The sequence below is a fragment of the Galendromus occidentalis genome, unplaced genomic scaffold (genome assembly GCF_000255335.2).
Source record: "Galendromus occidentalis unplaced genomic scaffold, Mocc_1.1 scf7180000077428, whole genome shotgun sequence".
NCBI classification, from domain to species: Eukaryota; Metazoa; Arthropoda; class Arachnida; order Mesostigmata; family Phytoseiidae; genus Galendromus; species Galendromus occidentalis.
This window is the reverse complement of record NW_003805416.1, coordinates 476,173-488,331: the sequence shown is the minus strand read 5'-3', so window position 1 is coordinate 488,331 and position 12,159 is coordinate 476,173. Positions and strand designations below refer to the sequence as shown.

At 50.4% G+C, this 12,159-nt stretch overlaps 3 protein-coding genes across 3 annotated transcripts; 1 reads left to right on the top strand and 2 right to left on the bottom strand.

The window, feature by feature from the left end:
- Positions 1-6: 6 nt before the first annotated feature.
- On the bottom strand, positions 7-2,090 carry Ccdc85 (coiled-coil domain-containing protein 85). Its single transcript, XM_029111270.1, has 4 exons — positions 2,031-2,090; positions 900-1,036; positions 602-826; positions 7-516 (listed from the first exon to the last, which is right to left on the bottom strand). The coding sequence occupies exons 1-4, from the start codon at positions 2,088-2,090 to the stop codon at positions 135-137; spliced, it is 804 nt and encodes a 267-aa protein (XP_028967103.1). The 3' UTR covers positions 7-134.
- A 488-nt stretch (positions 2,091-2,578) lies between these two features.
- LOC100900540 (putative tRNA (cytidine(32)/guanosine(34)-2'-O)-methyltransferase) lies at positions 2,579-4,321 on the bottom strand. Its single transcript, XM_003742633.2, has 4 exons — positions 3,959-4,321; positions 3,514-3,821; positions 3,137-3,377; positions 2,579-3,028 (listed from the first exon to the last, which is right to left on the bottom strand). Exons 1-4 carry the CDS (start codon positions 4,077-4,079, stop codon positions 2,757-2,759), a joined length of 942 nt encoding a protein of 313 aa, XP_003742681.1. The 5' UTR covers positions 4,080-4,321; the 3' UTR covers positions 2,579-2,756.
- Positions 4,322-8,103: 3,782 nt separating this feature from the next.
- Positions 8,104-10,737, top strand: LOC100900257 (SPRY domain-containing protein 3). The gene is made up of 6 exons (XM_003742631.1): positions 8,104-8,304; positions 8,439-8,575; positions 8,685-8,875; positions 9,004-9,232; positions 9,345-9,507; positions 9,645-10,737. The coding sequence occupies exons 1-6, from the start codon at positions 8,222-8,224 to the stop codon at positions 9,901-9,903; spliced, it is 1,062 nt and encodes a 353-aa protein (XP_003742679.1). The 5' UTR covers positions 8,104-8,221; the 3' UTR covers positions 9,904-10,737.
- Positions 10,738-12,159: the final 1,422 nt, after the last annotated feature.

The following is a 12,159-nucleotide window of genomic DNA, read 5'->3' as shown; positions in this document are numbered from 1 at the left end:
TAAATACGAGTTTTATTCTCGGCTCAGGGATGACCTTTCCGTCCTGCCTGTGCTCCTCCTACAATTAGATTTTCTCCAAACTATTTTATATTCACATCGGGTATGGCACTGGGAGAAATCGTATTTGAAACCATTCATGGAGCACTCGCTGTATTGCTCGTCGGTTCTCTTTCTGTCGTTGGCGGAGACTTCACATTGCAATTTTCATCTGTAGAAACATTGTAATGCTGCTCAAGTTTATTCCACACGACATTGCACATGTCTCTGACCAAAGCTTTCTCCTTGTCGCTCATAGGATCTTTCTCAAGCTGCTCGTGAAGCTCTAAGACTTTGAAGGCGTCGGCGACGTTGTCTGCGATGCTCCTCCGTTGGGTCGCTGTCTGAGTGATCGGGCTCTGTGCGGATTCCGTCTCGGAGGATTCGTTGGCCGCCGCATCGACTTGTAGGCTCGGTGTTGCTTCCAGCAGATCGGGTTTGGCTGTAGGTGTCACTTGATCCCGTGCCCCCGAAACATTGCTGAAAAGAAGGGGCAATCTTGTCGAATTTGAATTTTTCTTCCTCGATTCACGCTGGAGAAGCTCGTGAGCACCGTCAAGCTCACCTCATGATGTCTCTCTGCCGGCTTTCGAGCTTGCTCAATTTATCATGGTACGAGTGCACTTCATGACTGAGAATCGATGCGGTATATCTCCCGAATCTCCGCCATTCTCCCATGAGCTTTTGTCCTCTTTCTCGCTCGTCGTCCAAGAAGCAGCACATGTTGCGGAGCTCTTCATTTTCTGCGGTGAGCTTGGAGTTCCACTGCGGAAATTGGAGAAACATGAGCCTCATGCCGGTCGGGGACGATCGATCTAAGCCCTGGATCTTCCCGATATGGCCTCTGGCAGTCTCGACTAACCTCTTTCAGCTGCATTATGTCTTGACGCTGCTGGTCGACCAATCTAGCCATCTCACGCATCTTCGAATTGTACTCGACAACTAGGTGGAAATGCTGTGTTTCGACTCTCTCGAGCCATCCCAAGATTTCCCGGGGTCCCTGCAGAAATCACGTTCCGAATTATCAGTATCACCATTCCTTACAGTTTTAATCATATCTCCCTTAAAATCTCGGTCTTCGATCTTTTTTCGCCGAGAGTTTTCCCGATCGATAATCCCCTATGCCTGAAAAGGTATATCGATACGAGTTCATTCGCTCGATTGAGGCAGATTTCGACCAGATGCCAATCGCTTCCACTTTCGCATGGACCCGCCTTGGTGTTCTTAGCGCGCAGGACGATGCCGACGTACCACAATTTGGAATCAAATCGTGCCACAATCATCTGTTCTCTCTGATCGGGAGAAGCTACGGACTGTTTGTTCGCCGTCGCGCTATGGCCCTTCGGTCGGACGTTCTACGATGTTACAAAACACTTCTAAGGTCTTCGAAGAACGTTTTCAAGGATGATTCGAACATACAAGCCAAAGCCCGCGAAGAGATCCGGAAGGGCTTCGTGAAGAACCGGGACGTGACGAGCCCCGCCGAAGTGACTAAGTTGCTCAAGTTCGGCGACGCAGTGAGAACAGAGATGGAACAGACGGTTTTCAGAGTCGAGAAGAATGAAGAGTCGGGTCGGTATGGACTCAAGATCGAGGAACGTCATCTGAGAGATAATACGGAGTATCCCCCTCCGCCGAGAGAGGGCCCCGGTAGCAAGCCACTTCCAAACGGTTGTTGTGGCGGTTATTGTAAAGAAGCCTCAACTGGTTAATTTAGGATTGGATTGAACTACAATAAATTATAGAAACCGACGGCTTGTGCCGCTTCTTTTCCCCATTCCGTGGAGCTATACATCGAGTGGAGAGAGCTTGTCACGGAAGAGTCGATCATTCGTCGATGCCTGCTAGCATCGGAGCGTTACGTCGTGTCACGCTTCGTAGTTCGCATAAGGAAGAGGCAGGGCAGTCTTCGTAACTTCATACTCGACTTCCTCTGTGATTTCATTGAAGAATTTACAACGCCGTACCGTAACCTACATAACTGGTGGTCTCACCCGTTGCAGGAGCTCCTCATTCGAGGGCCGGCCTCTAGGATGATGATTTCCTGTGGCCATAGTCTCGAAAGATCAACTTCACATGCTGGATGCCCTATTCCGGCGTTCGTCACGCTTCAAATCTTCTTCAGATATTCCTCTTAGTTGATGCGATTATCGGTTTTCACTACGCACACACTCAGATCCACCGTTCAACGGGTTTTCGGTCATTGGCACACCAGTGGTACTTCTGACGGAGTCTTCTGACGGGCCAGGTGGTTGCCAGACTTCTGAGCTTCTGCATGGGGCGATGCGCGTTTGAGCGGTCGGGTTGCGACGTGCTCCCGGATTCACTGGAGGAGAGCATCGGAGAAATCTTCGAGCTTCGACATCGAAAAGCACCACCAAAGTATATATGTTCGCTCTGGGATCATTCATCCATTGTGGAGACACGACTCGCGAGCCGGCCAGGGCTGAAATTCCGAGTCACAATTTTTGATTCGCTCACGAGGGGCTGAATGGTCGTAGACGAAGTCGACGGTCCCAAACAAAGTCAATACATTCGCTTGATGTGTTCACGATGCATATTTATTTATACGCTTCCGGAATCTTCCGGCTTGGAACATCCATCCTTGAATTCCCCATTGTTCTGAGACTGGTTCATTCTGTCGCTTCTACTGATTCGAAGGCTCACACAAGGGGAACAGGAAATAACGGAAATTACAGAGCATGATAGTTAGAAAACAATCAAGGCACTACATCGGACGGCGGCTCTCCGCTCGGTGGTGTACTCGACGCCGGAGTGGGAGATGTCGTCAGCTTGGCGAGTTTGTTCTCCGTTTTCAATAGTTTCGCCATCTTATAGGCTGGATTGATTGGAGGTTGCCCCGGGTCGTGGTAGACGTAATCGGGATCCAGCTGATATGTCCGGTCCGCATCCATTGGGTGTCCGTCCAGATTCCCGCAGACAACGAAATTCACGATTCGACGATTGGCTTCAGGCATCGTTTCGAGGAAATCTGGAAACCAATTCGTACGGCTGAGGATTCACGGAATCTTCGATGGGTGATCGTTTGCACGCGGCGAGCGATGTGCTCCCGCGTGCGTATGCTCGGATAACCTCTCACCCCAGTGTCCATCGAGCAACGGATTATTCATGTGAGGGACGTAATCATCCGGAGGGCAATAGTCCAGGCAGACAGCGAAAGCCTCTATGGACGAGTTTCTGGACGATGACGGTTTAGCTATGACCACGCGTTTGAAGAACAGCTCAAGTTTCGAAGTCAGAAGGGCGACGTCACGACCTCTGAATATTTTCGCAACCATATTCCCGTGGGGTTTCAAAACATGGGTTGTGATGTTCAGAGCCTACAGGAATAATAATCGAATCATGAGCTAGAAGAACGCCGGGATCAAATTCATCGAGGACGTCCGAATCGGTTCGGAATAATCCGCGGTTGTCACAGACTTGGAGAGGGAATTTTCTCTATGGAGCAGCACTCACTGCGATGAGGAGCTGTCCTTGTATGTACTCGTCCATATCGTGGAATCCAGTCACATCAGGGGCTCCGTCACAAACTACAAGATCGGCTTTCTCCCCCTCGAATTGCTGGACGATCTGCTGCGCGGTGGCTAACTTCGTGATATCGCCCTGAATTTGGAAAACTCCTTCGAGAGGTGCCATCTCCTGGAGGTCCACCGCGACGATCTTGACTTCATGCTCGTTGTGCGCATTCCCCTTGCGGAGTTTTCTGCTCAACACCTGACTCCAGGAGCCCGGTGCTGCACACAGATCCACAACACGTTTGACACCTGCCAATCCAAATCGAATATTAGATCAGTCTCTGAAGGGAAATGGAGCACTCCCGATGAGAGACTCTAGCTCTGCCGAACCTATCGATTGATATCCCCGCGCTTCACTCCCGCTCAATTTACCCTGGGGAGCCCACCTTCGAAAATGTTGAAGTGTTCATTTATTTGTAGAAGTTTGAAGGCGCTCCGCGCTCGCCAACCTTCCTCTTTGGCAAGCCGGTAGTACACATCACGCTTGTCTTTGGCCGCTCGGCCCATACTGAAGAATTATGACGTCTTGAGCTGGGGCCCGGTTTCTCTGTACGGGGCTCACTGCAACGCCAGCGGGACGAGCGGGAATTTGAACTCTTGCTCGATTATGAATGTTCTCAGACAAGAATTTGACGGTGAATGGAACCGATCTCAGAAGTTGAATCCGGTCGCCTGAACGGAGAACTCGCGCGATAAATGATTGGCTCCCCCTCCGAGCACACTTCGGAACTCACGACAGTCGTAGCAGGCGATTCGGTCGAACAATTGTTGCTGATGATCTTTGCTGTAGAATTCAGCGACTCCTCGGCGGAATTAGGGTGCCATTCGATCTTTTCATATCCCGACCTCCTTCCGGTCCCATACGGGCTTCCGGAGTCCCTACAGTCTAAACCACGAAGAATTATACCAGATGAAGCGGGACCACATAGCGGGACCGGGAATTTCATCATCCTTGTTAGTCGTCTCCTCGTACACAGATTCAGAGAATCATCGAGACTCTCGGGAGTCTTGACGAGGCGTCTCGATTAGGTCGAGCCTGATCTCCCCGTGTTTATCGGCGTAAGAGTCGCACATCTGCGGTTCTGCTCGAACTTGGCTGATTCCCTCTTCCTCACGGAATGGGACGTATAAACGGGAGAAAACGCGACTGTCGGGGCACGCGGCATCTTTCCGATCTCGTGCTTTCCTCTGGACGCCTTTTTCCGCCTTCCTAGCTACAGGCGGGTATCCTGCAAGAATTGCATGCCCATTAGCGTCTCAAAATCGCTCTGATCCACCGCGACCTGGCTGAGCGCATGAGCGCATTTGAGTCCTCGAAAGATGTCCACGTTGTCGTCCAATAGAATGCTCTGCATTGGAGAGATTCGGAATCTATTCATATCGGCTGCTCGATGCCGAAGGAGTTGAGCTATGTCTTTCGAAGAAATGGGGAGACCTAGCGATCCATGATCCAGTCTGGACTGACTGACTGACTGACTGACTGACTGACTGACTGACAAGACCTCCGAAAGAGGCATTGGCTCATTGGCTATGTACTTGCTCGATTCTCGGCGCTCGTTCGCCTCCCACGGGACTCGACAATTCGGAGCTCAATAATAATCGTTGTCTAAAGAATTGGGCATCTGCGCTCGCAGCCACGGCCTGTTTCCCTTCTCCGTCGTGGACCTCAACTCCGAAAGTCACCGCTGTAGGCTGGTATCTTGACAGAAGAATTCCGCTGAGCTCTTGAGGACTCGTGTCCCCGTCGAGGAGCCCTTTCGTGCTATCGAGCATGACACGGAGCGATCGCCATGTCTTCATTCCGGGATCTGAAGCCCGATATCCCGATCGGGTATTTGTAGGTATCCTATATCGCTTCATGCAGCGAACTGCATGAGGCGTCTGACTTTCACTTTTCAATGTGAGAGGATGTACCTCCGGGACTCACGGTGAGGCAAGAATTCGTAATGGGCCTGGAAGGAAAACCCTTGTATGTGAACATGGAGCTGGGGGGAGAAGAAATATATGAGCGCTCGGCGAGGCAGCTCAGCGCCCCCGTGGTCTGAGATCGGATGAGTCCCTGTCTCGGGTCACGAACGCCCCCGGTGATCCACGGCGCGGACAAGGGCGCACATGGACCGTTCCATGATGGGATCGGAATCATCCGTTGGAAAACAACTCATCCAAGAAATCGGCTCAGCCAGGGGATGACTCGAGGGAATCATTTGAGTTTCGGCTATCAGGACGAAATGAGCTCGAGTAGGTACCTCGAAGAAGACGCGACAATAGAGCCGTGAGCTTAGGGGAGTGGGCCGAGATCGATACTCAGGTCCGGGAAAATCGTTATCAATCGTGTACCCGAACCCCGCGTCGAGCGCGCGTTCCTTACTATCATATCCGACTGATGGCTTGTGCAGCACCCTCGAATGAGGTACCAACCTTCGCAACACACAGATCTAGTATGAGAAAATGTAAATAGGACTGTGAATTTCTTGCGGTGAAGTATCGCCGAAATCGTGGCGCGTCGCATGGGAAATCAGGTGAATTTGCCGCGCTACCCGGGATCCCGCGGAAAAACACCGAGTCTCCCCTCGAGGAGCGGATTGAGCTCACGGTATGGTCGCTGATACTCTGCAGTACCGTTTCCGGTCGCAAGGCTCGACGCTGCTGCTACTCCGAGCTCGTGGTCAGAATCAGATGATTCTGATGTCTCGCAGATTCTCTGGAAGTCGGAGCGAATTCGGTTCCGCCGACATACTCAGATGGCTATCCCGCATTAATCTCATCAGAAGGCTGACTCTCGACTCAGAGTTGTGTCTCTGTGCGTTGTCCAACGGAATCGAGATGCGACTAGCGTATGAGGCGAGAAAGTATTCGCGGGAAGAGCGGGAACCGCCAGAGCAGCCTGAAATCGTGGCTCCACGAATTCCTCGATCGTCGCGAAGGATTCATAGCTTCATCGATGACACACCAACCGTCCCATCCGAGGTGGAATACCTCTCCGTGTGTTTTGGAGAGGTCGAGCAGCTTCAAGGGCGCGGCGCAGTCTCCAAGCCGGGCGATACCGTTCTCGCTTGTCGACTTGTCCACCTCTCCTAGGTCGCGCTAACCGGCGTGACCCACAAACGTTCTCAAAATATCTGACTCATAACCTCTTTCGGAGGCCTTGTCCACGACAGCTCGGCGTTGCGTCAACCTGGTGTTTCCCAGACCCTGCTCGCGACCTGCGAGATAAATACGGAGTAATAGACTCATAACGGACTGATCATAGAAATGACGAGCGTCAGCCCGGTCGCCCCCGTGTATCACTCTTATCACATCAAATCGCATCATACACAGAGACAGAGGCTGGAATTCGTTGAATCAATGTGTTGACCGCCTCCGGTCGCTTTTGTCTCCAGCAAAGATCATCGACAGCATCTCCTCCTCCTCCTATCAACAGATTCCGTTTTTGTCAAATTTTACCCCGCGTTCTTTTTGTACGGTTGCCCCTGGCGAGCTTTCTACGTGTCATTGTGCTCTAGCTCAAGCATAAGAGCAATCGTACAGGGAGAACGCTGAACGACCGCGCAAGTCGAGTTCCATAGCGAGCAGCAAGCACCCTACCACTAGCAGCTCGCTCGCTTTCTGGAAACATTATTGTCACCCATCGACGACGAGCGTGGTCGTATGCCCCGAGACATCATCTCTGCTGCGGATCCGAACAAGTGAATCTACCAAGTGGTGTCTCGTAGCTCTGATCGGTTGATGATTTCGTGTGGAATCCGAGTCCGTAAGCTAGGTCGCGATGCTGATCCCCTTTAACGAAAAGAACCAGGTGGGAACATATCAATTCTGTGCTATGACGCAGTAAGTCATATTGTTATAAGTGAGCTAGCGTTTTTCGTGTGTCACAAATCGTGCAAATCTCTTGTCGGAAACTCGCTTTGCAAGCGTCACTCCTGCAACAGGCTCTCCCGACCTTTCGAAGCTTATTTCGTTCAGTGAATCGAAATATATTGCGTCGTGTTTTCGTTTGGATTACGGGACCTGCCGTGCGCATGGATTGGGAAAGAGTCCCGTCGAAGTGCTCGTTTGCGAAAAACGCATGCTCCTGAGAATCGATCGGTAGCGAGACGTACGGACGATTTCTTCGATGTAATGTGGCCTCTATTCCCGGATCCAGGCTCAAAGAGATGTTCTCGATGTGGATCGCGGCCCAGAGGAGGACTTGGCTAATCACCTTCAGAGGCGTCGTGCGAGATATCGTCGAATGATTCCCCCCGTCTTGAACGCTATGGAGCGCCTCCGCGAACTTGAAACAAAACTCGCCGTGAGCAAAGACCTGCTGGTTAGGTGAGTTGACAAAACGTTCGACCGAGCGACGGTATAGTTGATCTCTCGCCGACTATCGGGCCGCCGGGATGGATTCGCCGAGGAAGAATCAATTATACGATACGAGTTGAGCGTTTCCGGGTGCGCTGAACTCGTCGCTGTCGAAAAGCTTAGGATGCAATTCTTCGTGAAGCCGATCGCTAAGGCAGGATCGTACTTCCAGTTATCGCTCGAATGAGCCGACTGGGACTGCCGTCCATAGATTCTTCGACGACACATTGAGTCCGGGAGGCCGTTTCTATTTCGAAGTCGAAGTCGTCAACATCGTTGAGGGAGGACAAATTGTTATTGGTTTGATGCCTTTCCACGACAATGCCCGCGGCTTGACGCCGATAGGATCGACGCGGAATTCCATAGGACTGAATCTCAATGGAGGAGTGTAAGTTCAGAAATATGCCCATATATCTCCGGAACATACGGTTGCTGTCCCGAAATCTTCTGAGCTCTGAATCACTGCAGCTGCTGTTCGGGCAGCTCCGAAAATCAAGTTGGATAACTATGACTCGTTTTCAGACTGTTCCACAGCCCGGAAAGTTTTCATTACGGTCCGCGTTGCCGAAATCGTGATATCGTCGGAGTCGGAGTGAGATTCACTCCCAAACAAGGCAACAACGTAACAGTATTTTTCACTCACAACGGGGTGGAATTCGGTGAGTGCGCCTCCGGTTCCAGACTTTAGGCAGCGTCGATTCCTTCGTCAGAAGAACCGAGGGGTTCAGAGATGAATGAAGAAAAATCTCAGATATGTCTCCCCTGCAGGCAGCCGCAGTCTCGTCCTCAGTGGTCAGCTTTTCGTGCCCGCCGTTAGCTTGAACTCTCCCGGAGAACGCGTCCGATTTCGATTTGATGCGGTGTGGCCTCGCATGAGTCACAGTCTCGAAGAAGACATGCAGTGCGACCACCTCGACGACGCCTGGGCTCGTTTGAGTGACGTGATCCTCAACGGGGATGTGAGTGATGCTCGAAATAGCCTCCCATGTTTGAGGAAACGTCCCGGAAGACCGAGAAACGCGATATATCCGCTAGGTAGTCGCGAGCCTCGCCGTGATTTTCGAGATAATCTCGATCCCGTTCGCAGGTCATCGAATACGCCGGCTCCGGGGCGACTCATCAGGACGTTGGCTTCGCGCAGGCTGCTCAGCCACTTTCCCCCTCGGCACATTACTTTGAACTAGAAATCTTGGAAGCGGGGGAGGGCTGTTTCATCGCCATCGGAGTCGCTCATAAACAATATTCCATCAAACAGCACCCAGGATGGAGAAAAGGCTCAATCGCATATCATGCCGATGACGGCCAGATTTTCATAGGTACGTGGAGCCGAGACGGAACCCATTCCGAATCTCCTTTCATTTGGGAGGCATTCCATCGTCTCCTCTAGAGCTCCAGCAGGCGAGGCCTTTAATGTTTTGAATGTTTCAGAAAATGGCCAAGGGGAAGATCGAGGCCCTGTGTGTGAGAAAGGTGATCGCATGGGCTGCGGGATCCTATTCCCGATAAACCTAGAAGGAGCCGGATTAGCGGCATTTGAGGATTCGTTGGCCGACCGTTCCGCGGTTCCGGAGAGGAAACAGTTGAATGATCAGTGCGTGTCTCAGAGTTTTAATTTTTTCTCTTCCCGGGCGGAGAACTCACTAGGTTGTCGGTAGTCTGGCGCAAATTTTCTTTCGGTTTCTATCTACGCAGAAAATCTACATATAAGCCCCCACTGTCCTTCCGCAGGAAACTCCGACATCTGAACTATCCCCGTCAAAGGCAGCACAACCGAGACTTATGGGCTATGTCACGAGTTGAAATCGATGACTACATTCCCCAGGAACAGCTTGACTGCGGTGTATCAGTGAAAGTGTTTTTCACGAAGAACGGTCAGATCGTATGTACCAGGGAGATGGCCTTACCTCCGGGTGGCTTCTACCCTACGGTCGGCTTGTTGAGCCGAGGTGAAAAGGTTCGCGTTGACATGCAACCTCTTTCCGGATGAATGGAAGGAATGTTATCCATTCGAAACTTCCGCGACAATCTGATCGGGCTGGGATTTTCCTCGTTAGATATTTCTTCGGTGCTTGTTACTCTATGAATATCTGGTTGACAGCTTGAATCCCAATCGAAAAGAACCCTGTCATCGAAGTGAAACTCCTCCCTTAATTTATTTTATCACCTACACTATGTCGGAGTCGAATATCCGAACGGCTCGGCGAATTTTAAGAGGAGAACGCAAGATGACGATGACGACGCTGTTTCGTATCAGCCGGTGACATTGTCAATCAGTCGTCCAGCCTATCTACCAGAAGAGGCGAGAGGAAAGCAATGTGTATATATTACATGAAACATAAATGTCATATATACATGAAACCCGACGGGAGAAAGAATCGATCGGGAGAGCAGAAAAGACGAAGTCTCGAACCGACATGATTGTTCGCAGTCGATCAAGGTAATAAGTCAGCTTTTTTGGCCGATGTGATCATCTTAGGTAGTGTGTCATCGTACAATATGCACCTGTTTGAGGACTCGTGTCGGATGGGGACTGGCCTAAGGTTTAGGCTAACCAGGAGAAGGATAAGAAAGTCAACGAAGTTCGGTTCGATGTACACACGGAGTTGACGAAGAAAATGAGATAAATCTATTCCAGTTGAACATTGTAACAGAGCCTCACAACCTTCCTAATATCAAGCCGAGACCCGCAATGGATGATTGCGGAAAAGCACAACTTAGCGAGACGAGACCTCGGAACATAGATATATCAGATACAGGTAGCGAAGCATCCAAGAGCTTGAAGAAGACGGGAGAGTGAAAATAAAGTTTAATTTCCGAAGAACTCCATTATTCTCTTTATTGTTTCATCCGTTGGATCGATCCTATCGTAGTGATTCAGGTGAGGTCCCGCAGAAGCTGCCCAACCTGATCAACCTCGCTGCCGATATATCTGACTATACATATTTTCTCCGCTTTACTATTCCGTACTAAACTCCATGAAAATATATTTGGGATATCATTGGAGAATCATCCGTCAGATTCATTTGTGTTATGTGTACAGTCGATGGACTCCTCTAAAAACTCAAATAGCAAGTAATAAGCAGCTTCTTATCAGAAATATATTTCGAAGGGATGACAGAGGAAAGGGAGTCCTACTCAAAATGAGCTCGAGATTTTTTCGCCAAGCAAGACTCGATTGCGCAAACAAAGATCATTCAGTCCCGAGCTCTACCTCACAGACAATATTCAGGTCTTGAGCACTCCGCTTCTCCTGGGAGATCGGGGGACGAGGAATTCCCAGGGTCGGGAGAAAAGCGAGGAGTCCACGCGAAACTAACTTTAGAAAGAGATAATGATTGACAGTCGTCGACTGTGATGACCGCGTCATGATGATGATAACTATTTCAGTGAGAAATCCTCCCGGCTTCCAGGCAGGAGGGAACAACGATCGTCTCCCTGAGCTTGCAGTTCCCAGCCAGGGAGAATCGTATGATACTTACAAGATTACCTAGCGCGTGATCGTTTTCGATGAGGAAATATGATGAATGCAGTGTACAGGTGTCCCCAGTTGCACCGCAACCGGGCAAGGACATCAGGCTTCGTCCTGAAATGGGTTCGGATGATCGTCCGATTGGACCACTATACACTCATGAGTGCTTTTGGGCTCACACATGTACACGAGGTATTCAATTTGGGGTGCGAGGAATTCTACAATTACATGGAGTAAAATACAATGATTGAAATTTACACCATTGATCTGCTTCACGAGCCTCCAGGGTTAACGTAAATCTTTTCGCGGGAGGATCCATCTCCTATAATTTCCAAAAAATATGTACACTACCTAGTGACAAGGATAGTGATCGGGGAATAGTTATTTGGAAACCCGTGAGGATTTTCTTCAAAATTAATCTTAGGATCGCCCGGAGCGACGAAGTCTTGTCCACCGAGCCGGATCGACACCGTCAAATTGGGACCGAAGCGGCTTTCTTTCAAATGCTTGACTTCTCCAGCGAGAGATCCCGACCCGGCGCAGGAACTTGCCAATCCACCGGCTCGGGAAAGAAAATTCTGTGGGATATTCATCATTCTCTCCTTGCTCACCGTGATACTGAGCCAAATCTGAGGTATTCTTTTCTGGAAATCGATGTACTGCGAGAGCTCATCGAGTTCTCGAGGATCGTACCCCAATAGAGTCATGGACGGTTTCCGGAATTCGATCCCAGATTTGCATCTACTGCCGTCAATTCCCTAAACGAGCAGATGC